This window comes from Epinephelus fuscoguttatus, linkage group LG19 (assembly GCF_011397635.1).
Source record: "Epinephelus fuscoguttatus linkage group LG19, E.fuscoguttatus.final_Chr_v1".
Classification (NCBI taxonomy): Eukaryota; Metazoa; Chordata; class Actinopteri; order Perciformes; family Serranidae; genus Epinephelus; species Epinephelus fuscoguttatus.
Window position 1 is genome coordinate 27767363 of NC_064770.1, and position 24194 is coordinate 27791556.

The window sequence follows — 24194 nt, forward strand, 5'->3', positions numbered from 1 at the left end:
GTTGATAACATTTGAACCAGGTGGACTCAACCTCTTTTCCCGTATCTTACATCAGATATGTATTAATTTAAATGTAAATAACAGGTGTAAAGATGAAGACTGAGCAGCAGCTTTCACTTACCCATTTTTTCACTATTTGATGAATGATGTGTTGGCAGAAAAAAAGGTTTTTGTGGCTCCAGCTGATTCTCTTTTAGTGGTTTCATAGCAGCAGTCAAAAAACACTGGGGCATTCCCTTGAACTTTGTACAATTTTATGAAATGCATACTAATGATATAATCATGGTCACTGGCAGCAATGCACACATGCAGATCAAAATACAAAGATATGTACAAATGTGAATTGTACACTCTTAAGGTGTGTTCAGACTGAAGGCAAAGCAAATTTTGGAGGCGACATGATTGCATACAAAGTCAATGTAGAGTAGGACAAATGTTTGCTCAAGGCAGCGTGAATTGAATCAGAATCGCGTCCGCACATGTTGAAAATTTAGCCAAAAAAAAAACGTGTGCTTATTCCGGGCTGTTGTTCTCCACTTCATGAACATACTGAGACAAGAGGGAGAACAAAAAGAAAAATAACAGAAAGAACTTCAGATCCTGGTAAATCAGTCTGATTCAGAGCTGTAGCACACAGATACTGTATAAAGGCACACTCTGCTCACACACACAGTTGGTGCATTGTTAGGTAGTTACAGCTAACATCTGGACCGTGGGTGCTTTAGTTGTTTGTGGCGAATAAACACTCCAGCAGTCGAATTTGTGCGAATAAAGCAAGGTGAAAATTTGCTCCGAGTTCAGTCTGAGCACACCTTTACAGCTATCTTTAAAATTTTACCAGTGGTTTTTACCCCCCGACCTGAGTTCAATAACCTCATTTGTTCATGTCATCCAATTGCAGCCCGTCTCTCTACTGATTGGTCTCCGAGAGGGCAGAGGTGCTATCTGATTGGTTGTAAGTTCAGACAAGTAGAAGCAAAAACAGACAGTAATGAATACTGTTGTGTTCTGAGGAGATAAAAATCACATTGACATCATTTACTCAGGGCATACACATAGAACATTTATTGCTGCGTAGTCAGGCTTTAACCTTTGATGCCATGTTCACTGACACAAGGATTCGTCTCAGAAAGATAGGAGGATATATCTCTGAAGCTAAAACAGCCCTTGGTTACTTCGTGTTTTCCCTCTTCAACCTTTAATCTCCGGTATCCTCACTGACAAACAGGACACTTCAGGAAAAGGCAATCACTTCACCTGAAGTCATAAACACACATTCACGCACACACTCACACACACACAACTGTCTTTACTATCACTCATTAATACCCAACACCATGTGATAAAACATAGTCATCAAAGTGATTTTGCATGATAAAAAAGGTCAGACCCCTCTGATTTTCTCACATCACCTCATTCTTTTTTGAGAAATTAAAAAAAGTAAGGTAATGATCAAAACACTAGGGATACAACAGTCTACCTCTAGAAATCAGGCTTTAAGATGAGCATCTCCTTTTCGGATGGAGTTAATTATTAATCAAGTGGCAGGAGCCAAAATAAGCTTGCATTGAAAAGATGCAAAGTTTTGTTCATTGTTACAGTGTCAGCTTTTTGATATCAAACTATGAACTGTGTGTGAGAAGGTTGCTACAACATACTGTGTGTGTGAAGAGATGGGAAAGAGAAAGATGAGTGCATCAGGGTGTTGTTTCAAGAAAAAAAAGCATACTGTATTGCAATCCCAGAACCATGCTTAAGGAACACTAATGTGTCCATAGTCGATATGTTGTGGTGTAACTCTCAAATTAAAGCTTTCGTAGAGATGGTTTACGCTATTCATGTTTTTTTTTCTTTTCTTTTTTTAGCATAGGAGGCTAAAAGCAAACAAAGTTCCCTGTGTGTAGCCAGGAATGTCTGTGAGCTAGAACAATCCTCATGTGCTGAGTGAATATGGCTGTTCCCATCTCTGGTTGTCCTCTGGGACTCCAACATTTGGAGGGAGAAAAAAAAAAAAAAAAAAAAAAAAAAAAAAAGAATCCACGTCGAGGAACCAGTGTTCCCAAAGAGAAATGTGCTGGAGGGAACAATCACTTCAGCGCACAAAGTTTTGTTTGAAATTTTTTGCTTCGTTGTTTTATACACCGTCCACACCTTAAAAAATGTTATAAAACTGGAAGCCACTGGCAGACAAAAAGTCCTAGACAACAAGTCAAAGAGATCGTATGGGTTAAATGAAATAGGGACAAAGAAACGGCAACACTTGGACGTGCCTATCCTCTTTTCTACAAAAATAGTGGAATAGAAATCACATGGTTATCACCCAACATTGACATCTTGATACACTTCTGTATATAGATAAAAAATCTTGGTTAAATGCAATTCCATCATGCAGTCAAGGTCCTTCGCAACTCTTGTGGGTTTGTCCGTTTATCACAAATCCTAAAGCATGGTGAGAGGAAGTGGTTTAAAAAGGAGTGTGCTTGAAGTCTCACTTTATTAAGTAGCTGTGAACCTTTTTTTTGGTGCACACAAGGCTGCCCCATGCACACATCATTGGTTCTTCTGATGGGGTTTGTAAAAGCTCCATCCAACCTAGCTCTCTTTCATACTCTTCAAATTTGAGTGAGAGATGCTGGAGATAGAAAGAAAAACAATTTCACGAATCACTCCATGCACGGTTATACCTCCGCAATCTGTCAATTTCTTTCCATTTTCTGCTGCCACTCAAGACTGAGTTGACAGAGGCACAGAGCTTTGATCAGTCAATACCCATCTCCTGTTGTCAAAGATACAGAGGTATGGTGAGGTGATGAGAATGATTTAATTCATGCCTTGGATACCTGAGGCAGTGCTCTAACACACACGCCACCAGCGCACACTCTTGAACTCTCCTCCACCTCGCATTTTTTAGTCTGAACTCAGCAGAGGGTCCTGTGCCAGGGTGTGTAGGACCTGTTGTTTCCGTCTGCCAGAACAGATGGACATTAGATCCGCTCTCTGCTTTCCCAGCCAAACAAATGACCTGCCTTCTCCTTTCCCAGCCCTCCTTCCGCCTTAATAATATTCCGAGCCTCCTCCCACTTTACTTGCTGCACTGCCTCTGAGACATAAACGAATCAAACAGTCTCTGTTGGCATGGATATGCTATTTCAGGTACTTCTATTTTTGCATTTTCAACCTCAGTGAACCCAAGCCAACATGGGGAAAAAGAAACTACAGTAGAGCAACAACAAGACTCTTTAATGGTCTTTGAGTTTAAGCTCTTTTGTCTCTCCTCCTATTGACTCCCTGATATGAATGGGTCTCCTGGTCTTCCAGTGTGAGCAGAACCTTCCATGTCTTCCTCTACAGGTACAGCCCCTAAGAGGGTTTAAGGATCTGTCTTCAGCCCTCGGGCCTCAACTCTGCAGGCCACTTCCCCACCAGCAGGCTGTAACCATGACCACTCGCCTAGGTAGCACAAAACAGGACATGGGCTTGTCACAAATGTATAGAAAGGGGTTGAGGGGGCAAGATGAGGGTTTGGTTCTGGAATACAGGACATCATGTGTCATCAAGCCTCTCTCTCACTGATGGTAGCAGAGAGAGTGAGAGGGACAGCTATGGGTTTAGATCCAAGGAATGGAGAGACAAAGAAAGAGGGAACAGTAGGTTTCATCTGTTTTTCCGACAAGGCCCTACTGTTGTTTGGCTTGAGCTCTTCCCTTTCAACCCTTGCTCGCCATCTCCTATTTCCCCTCTTCCTTCTCCTCTTCTTGTATCAACTAATACCCCCGTCCAAGGGTTGGCCAAGAAGCCTTGGGGGTCCATAAGCTCCAAGCCCAGAATCTCCCTGCGGCCCTCCCTGCCCCGTGATGACAGCATCATCCCCCCTTGGTCCAGGCTGCCTGTGCTGTTGCACTTCTTCACCGCTGCTCCCGGGTACACCAGGGAGCTGGGCGATAGCAGTGATGTCAGCGACAAGCTGCTCAGTGTCTCTGACAAGTGTTCACTGTTGCCCGCTTGGCTGGAGCCACAACCACCAATCGACGATCCGATACCTATGCCCAGATCCTCATCGGAAGGGTCAATTGAATCATCGCGGGTGTAACCCGGGCTGGTGCTACCTCGGCCGCTGCTTTGGCTCCGCTGGTGGCCCCTGGTGGCCTGGAGGGTGAGGGCTGATGAGGGGCTCGGCCTCGGTTTCAGGGTCTGGACTGGGGAGGAAATGGCAGTGCCGTCTTCGGGCAGCGGAATCGGGCAAACCAAAGGTAAGGGAGCTGTCGGCAAAGGCAGTTCCAAGTTCTGTGGCGGAGAGATGCTGAAGCTCAGTCCTTCTTCCAGGGTGGTCTGGAGGCTGCCCTCAGAGCTGCCTGTAGCTAGGGATGAATCACTGTGGGACGGGTACTGAAGACAGAAAGAAGGGAGAAAGAGGTTGTGGAGAAAGAAAGTAGAGCACATGAACCCAACTCTTTTTTTCACTGAGAATGCACATTATGTAATACCTATTATTTTGACTGTGCAGACCACACTTGCAATTTATTGCCTCTTAAATGCTGATTACAAACCAGTTTTCATAATAACAATTTCATATATCATCTGCTGTCAGTGACCAAACAGGCCATTTCTCATCTGGCTAAGCACTAAATGAAGCCTATTTTTTATGTCACTGTTAACATCAATCTAATGACTTTATTAACACTTTACCTCCACCTGCCTCTAACTGTCTTTAAAGCAACACTTCACCCACAAAATGACCATTTGTATATCAATTAGTCATGCCATGTTACCTCGAAATCATGAGGAAAAAGGAAAAAAGTAGTAGTAGTAGTTTAGTAGTTTCACTTTCAGTTCAGTTTTAAAGAGTAAGGTTGTAGTAAAAATGCATGTGTTTAAGACTGAGTGTATGACTGGATAAATGGGCTTGGGATTACACTACACGAGTTGCGTGAGAGTTTGTAAATGGATGTTTTTCTGTTGTTACACATGGCCCCCAATTAATCAATATGGCCACCATTGTTTGTAAAGGCATGCAAGGAAGACAAAGTTTCTATACAAATTCAAGTTAATACAGCATGACTAACCTACTTACAAATGGCCATTTTGTGGGTGTAGTATTCCTTTGACTTTCAATATCATCTAACTCAGGGGTGTCAATCATACAGGCCACAGGCTGCAACCAACCCAACAGAGGATCTCATCCAGCCCTTCTTATAACTGCCCAACAGATATAATTGTATATAATTACTAAAGCTACACATATCCTGACTGTCACAGGAAAATACAGCTGGTCTCAAGAAATGTAACAGCCACCTCACTAATGGTTGAAACTGTAAGCCAGCACAAAAATGACATTTACCAACATATGCCACCATGTTCTGAACAGACACATTATAAACACTATGACTTTGTATTCACTCAAAGTTACATCTGCATTCTGGAGCACATAGGCCTGACAGAGAACTTTAAAATACTAAACAAACACTGCATCAGCACGATTTTTGGGTTGCTGGAAATAAAAATGAAAAAGATTATTTCTGATGCTAACAACATACAGACACAAAACTCAAGTAGTGTTACTGTATCAGTATGTAGAGATATTCCAAAGTAAAAGTCCTACATTTCTACCTTGAAATGTTAAAGTGCCATTAAAAAAAAGTTGCTCCAGTATTCCTGACAATAACTGAAATATTTGTGTTCAAGACATTGCACACGACACCCATCCTGAAAATCAAACATCTTTAGCATCTTTACTACATGAAAGTATATATTATATGTGTCTAGTTATTATATGATGGTTTCACAGGTCTGGCCCACTTATCATCAGATTGGGCTGTTATGTGGCCCCTGAACTAAAATGACTTTGACACCCTTGACCTAACCTGTTTCACTGTGTTACCCTCCCCCACTTCCCCCTACCTGTGTACAGAGCATCTTGCTGTGGGCTCCCGGGGAGCGTAGTGAAGCCCATGATGCTGGGGAGGTCAGCCTAAGGCCCCTCGACAATCGTAGGCTCCTACTGCGGGGAGGTGCTGGGATGGCTGCTCCTGCAGGGTGGAAGAACTCTGCAGACAGATGGAAAGGAGAAGACATGCCGCTGGCTCCTCCTCCTCCTTCTTGGTTTCTTTCCTTGTTGCTGCTGCTGGAAACGCCACCTTGAGGAGGGAATACACTCTTTCCATTTCTATCCTGGTGTCAATATGTATTGTGTCCACATTTCTTGTGAAAATCCCTTACATGATAGATAATATATGTATTTATCAAGCTACAGCGGAGGAGAATATTTAATTATATTTTATATTTACAGGCAATAGGAATTTCATAGATACTAAGCCAGCGTGCCATGTGTGGCATTTGCAGGTGGGTGTCATGAGTGAATCCCCACCCAGGTCTTCAGAGATACTGGCCCTTTGTTGCTTTGCAGGGCGTGTGGGTAAAAGCAGTAAATGTTTCAGTTAAGGTGGCAGATTTTAGATACATGTTGGTGTTTTAGTGTGCAGTGTGGGTGTGATTGGTTTAAAAATTGAGATCAGCTGAATTAAAAAAAAAAAAAAAAAAAAGGAAAATTATGGTAATATGGCGCACCAGCTGCAGATCTGCACAGATGTGATGCAAATCATTTCCGGCAATTTATTGCAGAGGTTCAAGTGCCCCTTGTAAGCTCTCTTCCTCATTGTTGAGAGGTACATTTCTCGGAGCTTTATAATCTCTCCATAAATCCTCTTTTTTGTGAATAGAATTTACGACATGTTTTCTCTGATATTTATCTCAGTAAGTTGGTGTTATTTCTTGTCCTTACTGTACTTATATGTGCTGTTTATTTTACCCACCACTTTATTTGGCATGATGTTGTTTGCTGGCACAAATACATAATTGAATCTATTCATACTTAATACATTCCTTTGAAAATCAGCCTGGCAGTACAGCGATCTGGTTCTACTCACCCGGGCTACAGTGAGGTGTGCACATATGTGTCTGGTACGTTTGCATCTCCATCTCCTGTAGTGCAGTCTCCACCTCGATGCCAGAGCTGAGGGCTCTGCAGGGCTGGCCCAACCCCTGCACCTGGCTCTGCACCACGGTCTGAGTCTGCCGGCCTCCCGCGTGACTCCCTCCGCCTCCAGCCTCCTCAGAGCTGCGGGAATCACTGCTGCACCTTCCCTGGAAGAGAACAGATGATCTGACGTTGAAAAGAAAGTCCCCTCTAATAAATCTCCAGGACAGTGTGCTTATATTTCCCAACTTTAAAAAAAAAAAACAGATAAATTACCAATGTAGGGATAGGTTCAAAATAAAAACAAAGATAAATTATGTGCTGAAAAGCTTATAATCATTAACAGAGCTTAAAATTTAAGCCCTTATTTCTTCTGTAAAGGGATAATTTAAGTTTAGGACTAGCACTGAGTGCAGAAACAAGCAGCCCCTCTGGCATCCTGCAGATATCAAACATGGCCTCTGATTCACATCATCCCTCGGGCTTTTCATTTAAGTGCCAGTGAAGGGGTAAGGACTGATTATGAGTCGAAATAGCCCGTCATTGTTATGTTAATGTTATATATTGTACAATAAATGTTTGATTATAATTTTGTCAGTGTGTGTGACGGCTGCAACAGCTGGAAGCGGGAGGCGGGAGGTAGATTAAGGCGGGAGTTCAGCTTTGTAAGCTCTTACCTCGTACGTTTTAATTACCATCATGTAGGGACTGCGGAATAATTTGTGTGTGTGTGTGTGTGTGTGTGTGCTTTTGTTCTTCCCGCTAGTGTATTGTATCTGAATCATTCAGCCCTTGCCCCTGAACAGCCCCCTTTCAAACAGGCAGCCTCCCACACCCATACAAACCTCAACAACCATGGCACACATGCCTGATGCCACACACACTTCTTTTTTTTTTTACCCAAACAATGTTTGACAAATAAAATCCCTAACCTTAGATCCTTTCTCACCTATTGTATTCCACTCCTTCTCTTTCTTTTCCCCTCTCTCCTCCCCTTCTCTAATGAGCAGTGGTTCACAGCCATGCTTGGCGATTGCAGGCTTATCTGGCTATCCAGAACCAAGGAGCATTACCCCATTACAGTGGAGTATATCTAGGAAGGAACGGATGATAAGGGATGGAGATAGAGGGGCTTGAGGGGGGAGGTGCACAGAAGGTGTGCAATTACCAGAGGGGCAACAGTGAGAAAGGAGAGGCATGAAAGATAAAGTCGAAAGGGGGAGAGTGGGGTGCAGGAGAGGGAGGCGTGAAAGCCACCCAGGAAAGCAACGAGGGAGAGCCGAGTTTTATTCATGAGAGGAGACTGTGGATTCTTCAAAGACAAGATAGTTACCGCTGATACACAGAGAGAAAGAGATAAAGGGGCCTTTGGAACCTAAGGTTTATATCTGTAATTCACAAGAGAGCCTACAGCATCGCCATGAAAAGGATTTTATAATGGTCATTTGTTTTGTGCTTCCTGGAATGAAAATAAAAAATCATCAGTGAGCCTGTGCCATTGTTTGTGCTGATTCTCTTGGGGGAGCAGGACAAAGTGCCGGTACACTGTACATGTCAAGTACAAAGGAGTGGGCTACTACAAGTTAACTGCTGTGAATTATTGGTGCAGTTGGTTTTATAGTTGTCACTGCATCTTTCTCTTTGTTGAAAGTTTTTTTTTTTTTTTTAACAAACAAAGTTATACCGACATGAAGCTGGAGCTGCTTTGGCTTCAATATTCAGTGCAAAGATGGGAAACAGGTTTACAGTCCAACCAGGCTGCTCTGGCACTGACATTAAAGCAGGGGCTCACTCCCTGGCTCTATAGCCCTGTTTCCACCAAACACTTTCAGCATGGTACCTTTGGAACCAACAGTAACCCTTCAGACATGGTACCTAAACCCTAGCGTTTCCACCGCAAACAGTACTCTTTCATGTGGGCGGGGCTGTTGTCACACAGCTCCGTCCAGCACTCAGTGTATTTCCTCCTTTATCTGTGACACAGATGGAAGTCAGCGCCTCGTTTATCGTCCACAGAACGCCAACATTTTCTGAACAAAATAAAACAGGCTGCAGTGAGAGTCTCTCTCCATGGGATATTTAAAAATAGCGGGTTGTGCATTTAGTCCTTCTCAGGCAAGCTCAGGGGTTTAGTGTTGCCTGAGCCCACATGAATGACGCTCCGTGACACTTTTTTTAAGTGAGGATTGGGATATATGCAGTTCACATAACCTAGTTGAAATTAATATGAACTTTCGACGATCCACTCATTACTGAAAGTGCATGTCATCAGGGCCGTCGCAACCAGACAGGCAACTAGGCAATTGCCTAGGGCCCCGAACTGAAAGGGGGCCCCCAGAGACGGCTGACATTGGTCCATATCAATGACAATATGATGGAACCCCTATAGACACTGCAACGATGACAACACGTTGGAATCCCCCCTAATGGGCCCCCCTACTAGCTGCTGCTTGTGAGTGGCTAAGTAGGGTGACCAGACGTCCCACATTGTGTAGGACTGCACAGCATTTCTGTCTCTTTTCACGGGTCACACTTTTGCGACTAAAAATAGTTTTGCGCAAGCAAAAGAAATCATTCAGGAGCATGCTGTGCAAGTACAGATTTCAACCAGCAGCAGAAACGAAAGGCGAATCCTGCCGGTTGTGGGTTGAACGGGGGTCACAGACGCAGTACTCCTGTCAAATACAGCGCAAGATAACGGCTTACCGGCGACGGAGAAGCTCCAGGTCCAATAATTTCCTCTTTGTTGGTGTCATGACTGCCCAGAAATACCTGAACAGCCGAACCGTGGCGGCACACAGGTATGTGATGTGTCAGAGGGGAAACGAGCTGTTCACATTTCTCTCTTTGTGGCAGGTAACGGCCCACAAACCTCACCGCACTTTAGGGACTGTTCTTTACTCGTGAAGGGACTGCTCTTTACTTGTCAGGGGAGGAGGGTGGCTGGTTGATTTTACTTTTATTTATTTATTTTATTTTGATCCCCCCTATGTTAATCACTTATTGATGCTGTTTTTGAAGTATGAATAAGTCAATTAGTAATTTATTCCATTGAAATATCATTGATGTATTATAGAAAAATGATTTATCTTTTTATAAATGACAAAAGGCACATCTGCTTCATTTTTGCTGTGGTATCATGATACTACTCAGAACCGTGATACTTTCACTGGTATCTGGTACCAGATCTGTGTGCTCGGTACCCCCAACAGAGGGGGGACCAAAAATGGGGATGGTACAGGTACCATCCACAACTTTTGACACTGGAAACAAAAAAAAAAAAAGTGCACCAAACTGAACTGAACCGTAATGCTCAGTGGAAACGGGGCTATTGTCACATACTCACTATTCACTATATGCTAGTCATTACTGGCATGGGCGTATTATGAGACAATGGGCCCCTGGGCAAGAAGGCCCCACCACCTCTACTACATAGGAGCAAAACACACAGACTTTATTGTTGTTTACCCTCTTTTAGTTGTTGTTTCGGGTCTCTTTGTAGTTGTCATGAGTCTCTTTATGTGTCTTTGCAGCTGTTTTGCATCTCTTAGTTGATGCTTTGTGTCTTTTTGTAGTTGTTTTGTTTCTCTTTGTAGTTGTCTGATATTCCTTTGTGGTCATTTTGAGTTTCTCTCTGGTCATGTCTTTACGAGTGACATTTTGCAGGTGAAGGCCAGAGGGGGGCCTCTGACACTTTGGGCCCCCTGGGTCTGTGCTGGTTGGCCCGTTTAGTAATCCATCCATGATTACTGGGATGATCATCATTTTATCAGGATTTTAATCCGAGCAACATAAAGAACAATTACTGGGTGAAGCAATACAAGAACATATATGTAAACTGCACATTATAACCACTGATCAAAGTACTGCACACTTGTATTTCATATTTTTCAAGCCTTTAAAGAGATATATTTTTTTATTTTTAGTGTGAGAAGAGACGATCCTTATCTAACCTCCCCACCTCACCTCTTCCCCACCTCATACCCACCTTGCCTTCTCGCGCTAGCAGCTGGTAGGCAGTATGTTCATCCAGGCTGAGGTCATCTGGCAGGGCAGGGGATGAGGACTTGTCTGACAGTTGCTCTGACTTCAGTGATGCCTGCTCAATCTCTGCCATCCTGATCTGCTGCAAAAATGTACCTCTGTTATTTATGTCTTAAAACAGGAAATAGAAACAGCAAATGTTTCAGACTTCCTAGATTGAATTAAAGGGTAATGTCCGTATTTCTCAACCTGGACTCTACTTTCCTATGTTTTTTTGTGTCTGAAGTGACAAATGGAGACAGCAGTTTTTTTAATTGGTCCAGTACTGAGCAGCTTGCAGTGGCGAAAAGGGCTGCAATATAAGGGCAATTGTGCACCATCAATTTATGTCCATTGAATGTGCTTGTTTTTGCTACTGACAGACTCAGACTGTTATTGTAAGTGTTCGTCAACACTATGGAAAGGACCCTACAGTGACAGACCTTTATGTTAGAGTAAGATCCTTTTTGTTTAACCAGAAACAGCCTTGAAATCTCTATCCCTAAACCCACCAGATTCCATTTAAATAAACAGTAATTTTATCTTTGTAAAACACGTCATTCAAAGTCGACAGAAAAAAACTAAAACTCACAAAAACATCTTGGCTCATCTTTCCATTCTTCCAACAATCACCAACTCTGGTTTGGTTGCCATAAACCCCTCATACACCCAGATAGATTTGAAAACATGCCGGCTCTATACACACTTAAATTACTGTTTATTTCAACGGAGTCCGGTGGGTTTTCCGATGGCAATTTCGAGGCTGCTTCTGGTTTCAAAAAGGTTCTCACTCTAACTAAAGGTCTATCTTTGTATGGATCCTTTCCATGATGCTGTCAGACACTTAGAACAATAATTTGAGCCTGTCAGTGCCAAAAACAAACACTTTTAGTGAATGTACACTGACGCTGCACAAATGCACCAAGTGTTTATATTGCAGCCTGTTTCGCTGCAGCCAGCTGAAGCATTCCTGCCCAATACTGGACCAATTTAAAAAATTGCTGTCTCCATTTGTCACTTAGACACAAAAACATGGGAAAATAAGGTCCAGATTGAAAAATACAGAAGTTACCCTTTAATTGCGCATGGTCTCACCAGAGCTAAAAATAATGCATGATTTATTCTAGGGTTCACAACAACCATGACTGACCTCAGTACCTTTCATCTTTGTGCACACAGATATTACATTTATAAACGACGAACAACAATGCTTTGAAGATGTCTCCCATGATTCCTTTGCTTATACAGTGTCTCCTATAGGCCCATATGAGCTACACAGACAAGATCGGTAAAACCTCCGCCAAGTTTCGATATGCTTCACCAGATGTTGACAACTCAAAGTGGCCATAATGCCGTGGCACCTGTCTGTAAAGAGAGCAGGGTGAGAGATTTCAAGAAGTAATAACAGTGCTTTGTTATCATTCATTGAACAATATATGTGAAGAGGGAGGCTGAATGAGAGGCAGGCAGTGCGTATAAAACAGATGTTTGCATGATTCCGGGTGTGCATCTGCAGTATCTGCATGTATTTCTCCATCAGGTGTGGTGGTGTAGCTGCACCAGAACCTCATAATTCTGCCCCTATAGCCAACTGAGTATGTTTCCAAACACAATTGTACATTAAAACCTTGCCGCAGTGTGTACTGATGTCTAATAGTCCTTGTCGTACTCTCACACCGGTTCAGCAATCCTGAAGACACAACATTACCAAACACAAAATAATTGTGAAGTGACAACAATTGCTCCAACTGTTACTACCTCTCTCTCGCTCTCATTTGTTCCAACACTGGTTCCAGCTACGTTTTCATCGGGACTGCAGGTAACTCAGCCCATATGGCTACTGAACTGGATTGAAATGATTGCAGCATGAGCCTCCTGTGAGCTCAAGCTTCTCGGGTGACACTCTTCTCTACCCTTCTCCCTCGCAGCACTTTTGTTTGTACACAATATCAAAACATACTGCAAACAGTGAGCTGGAGTGGAATTTCAGGGTTCTGGGGGTGCTACGATGCACTCAAGCAGTGTTTCTTTAAAGAGACGGAGCAATAAATAGCCAGAGAGAAGCATTAAAAAGGGTACTTAAAAAAAGCCCAGTGAAATCCAATGGAGTGAGGCCTGTTAGCGATATATTAAGACGTACCCGGAGGTGAGAAAGACAAAGAGGTTCGTAGAGAAAGATTCATGGTTGATATGCAGCAGTAAACTACCATTGCCCGAGGAGGGAGAGAAGGGGAGAAAGAAAGAGAAGGAGAGGGGGGTGGGATGAGGCAAGGCAAGGCAAGGAAGCAAGGCAGAAGCACAGTAATGCAACTCATTAATTTAAAGCAGCACTTTGCAGTTTTTCAATTTTATCTCTGTAGATCAACCCTAACTATGGCAACTATGTGACGATACCATATCTGCTGATTTGCTCTGTGTCTCAGAGTCGGGGTTTAAATAGCTTCAAAAGGTCCCTGCTAGTCCTCTGATGGTACATTTACCGGCAGGTAATGGAAACTACGGCCTTTCTCTTCCTGTATTCTTGGCTGTGCCTCCAGGGACAATGAAAAAGACACAATGGGTACAGGAGGAGCTGCTACACAGTTGCTTCCATGTGTAGCTGCTGAGTTATTGAAAGCTTCACCAGCAAGATAGAAGCAAGAACCAATTCAAAGTGTCCGCTGCAGAGAGCGAAGAGGTAAAGCACTTGTGTTTTTTTCAGCACCGCTGAGAGGCAATGAAAAGAGAAGATTGTGTGACTGAGCAGCAAAATAAGCATGACTAATATGTCATGGCCACATGACTCATGCTAGTGGGACTTGGTAAGCATATGCAATAATTTATGCTAAACATAGCAAACAGGTGCACCAGCAGCCAGATGATTATTTCCCACAACACACATTTGCACAAGCAGACAAACCTCCTGCTCCTTCTCCATGTCAACCACTGGCGTCATTTTTCACATTACCACCCCATAGTCACCAAAGTCAGAAATGTTGAAATTCACGCACACGCACAGATGATTTAAAGGAGCAGTGTGTAGGATTTAGTGGCATCTAGTGGTGAGGATAGCACATTGCAACCAGCTGAACTTTTACCATGTGTCAAACGTTAACTCCCTGTTAGGGTTCCTTCAGTGTTCATTGTTCAGGAGGTTTTAACTGGGAGCCGAATTATCCGCAGAGGGTTACATCTGTAACAGGAAACTGATGGAATTGGGAGCCGGTGATGTTTTTATTCCCACAGCTGGGGAAATCACAAGTTCGCACCATTTTGGTATTCCTCTGTTTATCTACAGCAGCTGACGAGGGTGTGTCGTGAGCCTGAGCCGGTGTTCACGCTGTAGTAGTAGGCATATATAGGGCTAGTACATCTTTTTCCTCACTAATAATAGCCTACTGGTTCCCTGTTGGAAACAGCCGATGAAGTTTGCGTTAGCAGTTGCTATCCTGCGCACCTGCACGGCGTGGTGATGAACTGTCTAATTGATGGCAAGGTCTGACGTAATGCGGGGATGTTTTAAAATTATTGAAATAGTCTAACAAAAGACATGTATACTTTTTTGTAGCTTAAAACCTACGTGTCCCCCGTACATCTTCAGAACTACTTTTTCTCCGGTAAGCTACGGGCCATTTCTCAGAGCAGGAGGCTCGTTGAGAGTAGTGACACCGTCACATCAGAGCTACAGATGGTCAGCGTTTCACACAACTTCATGTCCAAAAACCTGAACTATCACTTTAATATGCACATTCAGCACATCCAATGCATCAAAACATTGTTTTATAGTTGGAGCCGTGTCTCGTTTTCAAACTGTATGGTTTGACTAAAAGCAAGTGAACTCTAGGCCTGAAAGGACCTTAAAACAAATGGACCTGGATTTCAACTGGTGAAAACAATGAATAAATTTCATGTTTCAATCAGTTTCATGTTAAAAATCGTTTTTCTTTTTCAACACTGTTGTGCTTGTCGCACAAGGGGCTGCTAACGGTGGCTAACGTGAAAAACACGAATGGCCCCATCTTGTGCCAGTGTTTGGTTTGTCCATTCTGGGCTACTGTAGAAACATGGTGGTGCAACATGTTGGACTTCAGGGACGAGGACCTGCTCCCACACACATTCTTATTTTTGGGTGATAATACATTAAAGAAAACATACTTATGATATTACATGTCTGCCAATAAATCCCCTAAATCCCACACACTGGACCTTTAAGTAATTGGGTAAGTATTTCAATGCTTGTGTCATAGTTGCATCAACATAATCATTTATTTTCCATCAAATTATACAACATCCACTCAGCACAAAAAACAGTAGAAATATGTCTAACTTCTGCCCTCGTTCCACTTTGAATTTGTTGAAATATGCCAATGCACTACCTCGCATAAGAGTCCACACATCATGCAATATCATCATTTTTGTGCCTGACAAATGCCTTTTAGGACCAGCTGATGTCTACAGATATGATTCAGCCTTCCACCTGATCAGGTAAATTTCAGATGCACTTTCAAACTAGCTTCCAAAACTCTGATACCACCTTTTCAAGATGGCGCCCTTCCAAAAATAGTGTCAGAGAAATGATGCTGTAGGCCGGCCATGTACGCTTGAGAAGTGCCTGTTTATGCTCGCAACTGGATAAATGGCAAAGGCCTTCACTGCTCCACTGAACTGCTCCCTGCAGGCTCCATAGTCATTCTCTCTCAAGTCCTTATTAGGCAGTTACTTGATGACTATTTCCACTGTCACACACACTGCACCCAGGTGTCCCGCTGTGCCTTCCTGTCCCCTTAAACGCAATATCATTGTACATAACTCACAGCGGTGAAAGACTCATCCGTCTGAAAATGGCACACACCCACACCGGCTCTGTCACACACAAACAAACAATATGCGAGTGTGATGGCTGAAGAACATGGGAAATAAAAGGAGAACAGCACAGGATCAGATACAGTACATCACAGAGAGGCAGCGGGGTAGCCAGAGGAGTGGAGGGGCTGATGGAAAGAGGAAGCATGTAAAAGAGGGAGGGAAGATTGATGGTTTGACAGCGTCTGCAGACAGGCAGAAAGCAGGACTGACAGGTGAGGAGGTGTAGAGCCCAGTTATTGCTTCTTCTGAGCTGACCCGCTGCACTTTGTCATTGTGATGGACAACACTGGCACAGGACAGTATGTTTGTGAGTTTGCTTTATGCAAGATCTCCTGCGTACAAAATACCCAAAAATACAAGCACAAGTGAAGGAGAGTGTTGGTGCGTGCGAGCGTGCATGCATATCGGGAATGGCTGCCTGTGTGTATGCATGCAATGGGCCTCATTAATCCACATCTCTGAACATACTGTATGGAAAGCTGATCCCATCTTGTGTTGATAGTGTGTTAATTAGGAGGATATAATACCCTGTAATACTGTAACACAGCAGCACATATAATAGTTGACAGGCTTTATACAGCATGAACTTTCCATTGAATCTGTGTGATGAATGAAGCCCAGTGTGAGTCTGTGTGTCCATGATAACACGTGCAAATGCATGTTCCTGTTTGTGTCCCTGGTGCAAATCTGCATGCATGTAATCTGCTCCCAAACATCATGGTTATGTATGTGTGTGCATGAATATGTGTGTTATGTATATGTGTGTGTGTGTGTGTGTGTGTGTGGGGGGGGGGTTCAGGACCACTGAGTTTTACTGTTCACTGGTTTTGCAAAGTTTGGTTTTGGCAAGTTTTGGAACACAGCTGATCCAAGCAGAAATATGTTTTTTCAGACCACACACTGGACATTGAAACACCAAGTGTGTGCATGTATGCTATATGCTGGCATATACTGTTATGTGTATATTTTTTACACATGTGCTTGCATCTAGTAGTCAATTTATGTCAAAATGTCCCTCAAGTTTATTTTCATCCAGCACCAGGGGCCATATTTACCAACCATCTCAGGCCAAGAAATCACTCCCCATGGACCCAAATTTCTCAGACTGATCCGTATTTGGGGGCGTCGGTGGCTTGGTGGTGGAGCAGGTGCCCCATGTACAAGGCTGTTGCCGCAGCAGCCCGGGTTCGACTCTAGCCTGTGGCCCTTTGCTGCATGTCACTCCCTCTCTCTCTTCCCCCTTCACGCTTGTCTGTCCCATCAATTAAAGGCTAAAAAGACCGCCCCCCCCCAAAAAAAAGATCCGTATTTGTTCCTACTTTTAGGCAAAGGAGTGAAAGTATTTCAAAAATTAATTTTATTCTGTCTCCACCAGGATTGAGAAACGCTGCAGAGCTGCCCTAACCTGTTAACGAAGGTCCAGCAGGTTTGGGCCACAGTCAACCAAAGGAAATCTTAGTCGACTAAAATACTACCTACTCTTTGACCAATCGATTGGTGATTGTGGGGAAAAGATCAACACGTTATTTCTAGATTAACTAAAATTGCCACAGTGCACTGATTGCACTCTACCTGGTCGTGTTGTGTGTCCACCAAAGCTCAATATAAGGACTTGCTCAGGGCGAGTAAACTCTGTGTCCAGGCAAGTGGAGTGCTGCAAGTGAAAAATAAAAGCGATCTCCAGTGTAATACTATCCGAAAATAAACTGTGCACTGTAACGCTTTTCCACCTGAGCTGCATGCATGAGTCCATCTCACCATTAAATTCTGAACGGGACTGATGAGAAAAATCGTACACATTGGACACCGCAGACTTTGGGGCTGATGACATCATACACAACATGTTACTACCATTAAAAATCTCTTTAATGCTGCATGCAAGAGAGAGACTTATTAGTTGTAGCCCAGAAGCTAATGTTAGCCATCCTGCCTCTCCAACAAGGGCTACAGTGTGTGATTGTATTCCTTTCAGAAGCTTCATAATTCAGCCTTGGCGTGCAATGTAAATGGTAAATGGACTACGTTTGTATAGCGCTTTCCTGGTCTTCTGACCACTCAAAGCCCATTCACACACATTCACACACTGGCTACCATACAAGGCGCCACCTGCTACTCACTAACCATTCACCTGCACTTACACACCTATGGAAAAGCCAACGAGAGCAATTTGGGGTCTAGTTTCTTGCCCAGGGATACTTCGACATGCAGACTGGAGGAGCCAGGCATCAAACCATTCATCTTCCGATTAGTGGATGACCCACTCTACCCCTGAGCCACAGCCGCCACCTTCTTTGAGACTCAGTAAAATAAATCCATACTGATAAATCTGACACTGTGATTATTCATCTGTTTTCTGATTAAAAATAAGAGTTGAAAGATGTTTAACTTTTAGTAGAACGGTTGCTCATCACCGTCACCAGCCGTCCAGTCACTGTGGAGAACGGGCAGCACAAATACCACAAAGACCAACCGTCATAGAGGACAAATACAAGTAATGAACAAACGCTGTTATCAGCTAAGTAAAGAAACACTTCGGTGGGGACACACAATCCTATCTAAGTAACACCAGCAAGAGTTGATCAACTGACCAGTAGGTGACAGCTCTACAGCAGCTGGACAATGACCGTGCACGTAGAAATGTAACATTTTCTTCTAGTAATTGCTCCATCTACAAAACTGCACCCTCTTCGCCTAAAACAAAATCTTAAAATTTACATGTAATTGACAACAAGAGTCTGTGGGTATAACAGCTGATTTGGCTCCCTCACATCTCTGACTAAATTAATGCATTTCAGGGCTTCAAAGCTGACCTGGTTCTTCAACACACCACTAAACATGATAATGAAGCAACATTTGGCGAGTCTGGGTCTGCTGTAGGAAACGAACACAACAACCAAACCACTGCATTTTCAAATGCACAACAGATACTCTGCAATCAGCTTGTATTTCAGTGTGGTCAACTGAACGTGCTGCTCTCTAAACGCAGCTGTCAAGCCAAAGAAATGAAGCAACCACGAGCAAGGAGGACCAGGATTACCCTGCAACTCTATTCAAGGGAAAGTATAATATTTGCCTGAAATGTCACAAGATTTGCTGCTGGGCTGATTTTTTTGAAATAACATTGCTAAAAGGGTCATAAAAGTGGGCAAGTCTGGAAATATGGTCACTAAATTGGCAAAGCTGGGGTGGTTTCTTTAGAAATAGGTTTTATATTCTGAGGTGGGAGTAGTTTTTAATACTAGCGACATATTCTGTGTGACTTATGGGAGTGATTCTGACATGTTAGATAAATATGGGCCTCCACTTGATCCAGTAAAGCTTAGTGTCCCTGAAAACCATCATTTTTAAAATGTATTTATCTATTTATGGTACTGTGGATAGTAAAAATATGTATCCAGAAAAAAATGGATGCTTGTGATTCTGTTTGCTTGTAAATTTAAACCACACTTAAATAGCTGGGGCTGCTGCTCCCATCAGGTGTATGAGTGTGTGTGGCATATATGTGTGTATTCACGTGTGTTCATGCTGGTACCTCTTGTGGGTGGCCCTTGCAATCTTTGCAGATGGGTGGAGGAGAGGAATAGTGGTGGAAGACAGAACCGGAGAGGTTGTCGATCATCAGCATCTCCCCCTCCAGTGTATCCTTGATGAGGAGAGAAACGCTGTCCAGCCATTGGCTCTCCTGGAACACATACACACACACGCACAGACATACACACGAACACATACACACGGGACGCAGGCCGGCAGACCAGGTATTGCACGCAGGTGCAAACATGTGCACATGCGGACATGCGAGGACAGAGAACACGCAGGGAAATGCATACACCATCGTAAGGGTTATAAAAATGTCTGTGTGCACACGCAGGTATGCTTTTATACTTTATGTGCTCACAAACACAGTCACACATGTGCATATTCATCCAAACACGTAGATTTCACATTAACAAAGCCTTCATTTCTGAAATTCCCCCACAAAATGAAAGAAAAATAAAAGTCTCGCAGACATTCTCTGTGTCAGAGATGATGTACAAATAAACCAGAACAAATCCTCCTCTCAGACTTTGTTGGCCTTTAGGGCTAAACACTCTTCTCTTTTGGAAAAAAAGCTCCTCAATAATATGACTCCAAAACCCTCATTAGCGAAGTAACACATAATTTTACTATCAAAGCCTTGAGCACTGAGAGCGGTGCAATTACATTTGATATATCACCTCAATTAGGCTGTTCAATACCTTGTTGAAACAATTTAAGATTTAAGCATTTGCTTTGTGCTCTGGGTATTATTAGGTTTAAAGCAATTTAGACTGAATCAGTCAGGGCTTTTTCTGCGACTTAAATGATCCCTCCTTGCTTGAATCTCATCTGCCAGCTTGGTTTCTGGGAAAACCAATCTGGCAGAAAAAGGAAACTACTGACAGAAAAAAAGGGAAACTACTTTAAAAATGATTTCTGTGTTTCTTGGCAGGGCACTGTATTTCACAATGAATTAGATGGTTGTGCCTGCAGCACATTCATAACAGCCAAAATAACTGTATTACATCAGCAGATACATCCCCCCCAAAAAAAGTGAAACAAGGTCACTCCTCTTCAATCCCCACACAAGCCAATTTTCATAACACATTTCTACAACAGCGCTTATAGGACTATACTTAGATCTCTTATGCAAACACACATTTCTGACTCATACTGTTATATTACAATCACTCATGGCTCATGCTTTTGAAAATGTGGGGGCTAAGAATTCAAGAGATAGGTTACTGTACTCCCGAGAATATAAATATACCTAAATCATGCTGGTTTATGAAACAGTGTTGCAGTGCCACATGTTGGCACGGTGACAAACTGGCAGTAAGGCTGACTCTGTCATATTCAGCTCTTTTTATACACGCATGTATAAAAAACACACTCCTTTTTTTTCCTCTCTCACACAGACAGTCCCAAGATAGTCCATTCTGTGTAGGTGGAGAGCTTCACATAAAAAATAATGTTTGATTGACTGTGGTGGCCTATGTGTTGGCCTCCATTAATAACTGTATTAGTGGACAACAATAGGCCCCGTCTACAGGGAATGGAAGTTGAGAGAGAGAGGAGAGAGCTGAAATTAATTACTGCGTCTATCTGACTGTCACTGGCTCAGCTATTATCTCTGCTCTCTTCTTCCCTTACTCTCTTTCCCTCTGTGTGTCGACTTCCTACAGTGTCGCCTCTAGTCCCCGTGCAATATATTACGAGTGTTTCGCAATAGAGCCAAAATTGACTTTTTCAGCGTGCGTAAGATGGCACATTATAGAATATACTACTTGTAGCTACAATCTTTCTTGAGCTCTTGAAGTCCCTATATATATCATCAAGACTCATCTGCTCTATCTTTGAGTATATGAACATCAATTTTACGGACGACTCAAGCAATTTGACTTCATAAAACCAATATTTCTGCTCCATGTATAGTGTTCCAAGGAAGCTGCATATTATGACAATATGTGGACAAAAGTTTAAAGCACCACAGCAAAAGATGTCACCACGTTTAGGTTTCTACACTTCCTCACATGGGCCTTTTTCAGTTACACACACAGACACACACACACACACGCTTACCTTCCTATATTACCAACAGTGGACTATGAGTCCGCACTGACCAAGTGAGGACCACTGTTTCTGGTCATTTTGAAAAAACACAAATAGAATAGAAGATTTTCTTTTGTGGTTTTGGCGCATAATACTTCCGCAAATTATCCTTTTAATAAAAGAGTTTGCCAAGAGGGGACTTGCATCCTTCACTGACGTCTACCTATCAAAGTGGGGACCTTCACATACTACAGTGGAACTGTCCGTACCCATTCCTTCACATATATATTTGTTGTGAGCAGTGACGGGAAGGTTACTTCTGAAATGTTATAGGTAACAGATTACAAGTCACCCTGTTAAAAATATAATAAGTAATATAACTATTTTATTACCTTATCAAAGTATTGTAATTTATTACATTTGATTACTCTTTGATTACTTTTCTATTGAATGTGGCAATAACGCTGAAAAATGTCCTGAAATAAGCTATGTCAGAAGAAGGAGTGAATGTTCTTCTCTGAACATTTTACTGAAAAGAATATAGTCAAATGTAACCCATTTGTAATAAGAACCATTTGGATTAGTAAATGTAATTTACAGGGCTGTCAAAATATTAAAAATTAATTTAATTAATTACATACTCGGTGATTAATTAATCTAAATTAATCGCATACATCGATTTTTGCTGTGAAAGTTTAAAAAAATTTAAAATTAAAATCAATTTTGGCAGATGTGTGGTAGTAAATCTGATTTTAAACACAATTGTTCCCCTGTCCTCTACCACCAGAACTGGTCTGCAGTCCATTACAATCCATTTTGCATTAAGTTAGTTAGTCGGTCACAGGTAAACTTACTCAGTTTGCATCTGAACGCCTGGTCGAGTGTGGCTCGACAAAGCTGGCTGCTAGCATTAGTATCAGAGGCTGTGCTAGTTCAGATACTCAGGTTTGCTGCTAAATGTTTTGCGTTGAAGTTAAAGGGCACCACGGAGTGTGATTAATCATCATTCCTTTTTTTAAGATGTTTTTTTCTTCTGTGATTGATTAATTGAAATTAATACGTTATTTTGACAGCCCTAGTAATTTAATCAAATATATTTTTCTCAGTAACTGTAAGTGATTACAGTAATTTCATTACTGGTTGTCAGTGTGTAACAACTAGGGCTGTACCTAACTCAAAGTTTGGTCAGTCAAATCAGACGTGACTTTTCAATACGAATATTCAACTATTCTTTCCCTTTTTTCCATATAGAGTTTGAGACTTCGAACGAGGTTCAGCGAGACATTCAGTGACAGTGATATGCATGTTATATTTGCACTGACGACGGATCGGTAATGTCAACGCTACACGGTCAAGTCCACTGTTGGATAGGTAGGTAAGTGAAGATACATACACACACACCAAGTCCTGGACCTGTGCTCTGAATAACTTGCATCGGTCTGCCAGATCCCTTATTGCATCACTTGAGAGACAGAGAAGGAGAGAGAGGGAGATTGGGAGAGATACACAGAGACAGGGGGGAGGATGCTGCCAGTGTGTTCTCTCAGGTCTGCATTAAGTTCCTTTGTCACGCTGAGCTAAAAATGACTCCATGCAGCCAACTTTAGATCTACAAAGGTGAGACTCTTCACGGCAGCTGATGAGTCATCTTTATGTGCGTTCCTGTGCGGATATCTCAGACTGTCATTAGCGATTTCATAATGGGAGCGCGTGTCTCTGCTGTCAGACTGCGAGTAGAAATAAGAGACCATCTACTCTCACTCACATGATGGCAGTGATATGATCATTTATAAAAAAAAAAGAAACCTGTGCATGTGCGTCTGCAAACTCACATAGTCTCATGTGAGTATTGAAAGGTTAATAAAGCTTAAATGAAAAAAACTTAATTGAGAAGGCGATTAAAATTGCTCCTCTCTCCTTGCTGACAACACTGGTTGCTATGACTACAGTGAAACAAGACAAAAACATACTTTGAAAAAGTAAAATGAAAATATACAGCCTAGCCTTGACTTTCATCTGCCTAATTTCACTCAAGTAGTTTGGTTTCATTTTTTAAAAAACGCCTTTAATTCCAGTCCAGTGTTTTCACATTCATATTAATTGATTTGTTAACACAATTACACTTGTGCAATGTTGCAATTAAGGCACAGCGTAGAGTCTTTTTCTTCCTTTCCTTTTATCTGCCTTTTCTTTTCATTCCCTTTCTTCGTGTAAATGTTTAACCTTTCTCACCCCCCCGCCCTCCCACCCCCCCCACAAAACCTGTAAGAGAAAAACGAACAAAAGTACAAATGAATTATACAAAGAGATTGGTAAAACGACTGAGTGTAATCACGCAATGTGGCTGTCAGTCAGTTTCACAAAAATAGGGTAATGATTCCCTACTCTCTTCCATGTCAGCGCCATTTGAACACAATGCAGAAATTACTGCTGTATTGTTTACCTCCTTTGTATTCTTCCACTTTGCAAAACGAATGTGTAATTTTCTCTGCATGAACTAATGCATTGATACTGTGTAAAGAGGCAGGCAGCCAAAGGAAAAGAAAAGGATACTCAAAAGCAGAGACGTCTCCATTATGTCTCTTTTGCCTCAGATACTGATCTAAGTTGTTTATTGTCCAGTATCCACTAATACTGGGTCTGATCAACATGTTATTTTCCTACATATTACAGTTGCAAAGTGAACACTAGGCTCTTATTAAAGCAATTATTACATTTATGAATTCTTTTTTTATATAGCATATATGTATGTATGTATGTATGTATATATATATATATATATATA

At 42.3% G+C, this 24194-nt stretch overlaps 1 protein-coding gene across 1 annotated transcript in view; it reads right to left on the minus strand.

Moving 5' to 3' along the window:
- Nucleotides 1–242: 242 nt before the first annotated feature.
- cacna1ia (calcium voltage-gated channel subunit alpha1 Ia) overlaps nt 243–24194 on the minus strand; it is a 138310-nt gene continuing 114358 nt past the window's right edge. Inside the window, exons 31-35 of the mRNA XM_049561715.1 lie at nt 19374–19523; nt 10962–11096; nt 6924–7140; nt 5899–6134; nt 243–4386 (exon numbers count right to left, since the gene is read on the minus strand). Of these exons, the coding sequence (XP_049417672.1) occupies nt 3655–4386; nt 5899–6134; nt 6924–7140; nt 10962–11096; nt 19374–19523 (1470 nt within the window). The 3' untranslated portion in view covers nt 243–3654. The remainder of the gene's footprint in view (nt 4387–5898; nt 6135–6923; nt 7141–10961; nt 11097–19373; nt 19524–24194) is intronic.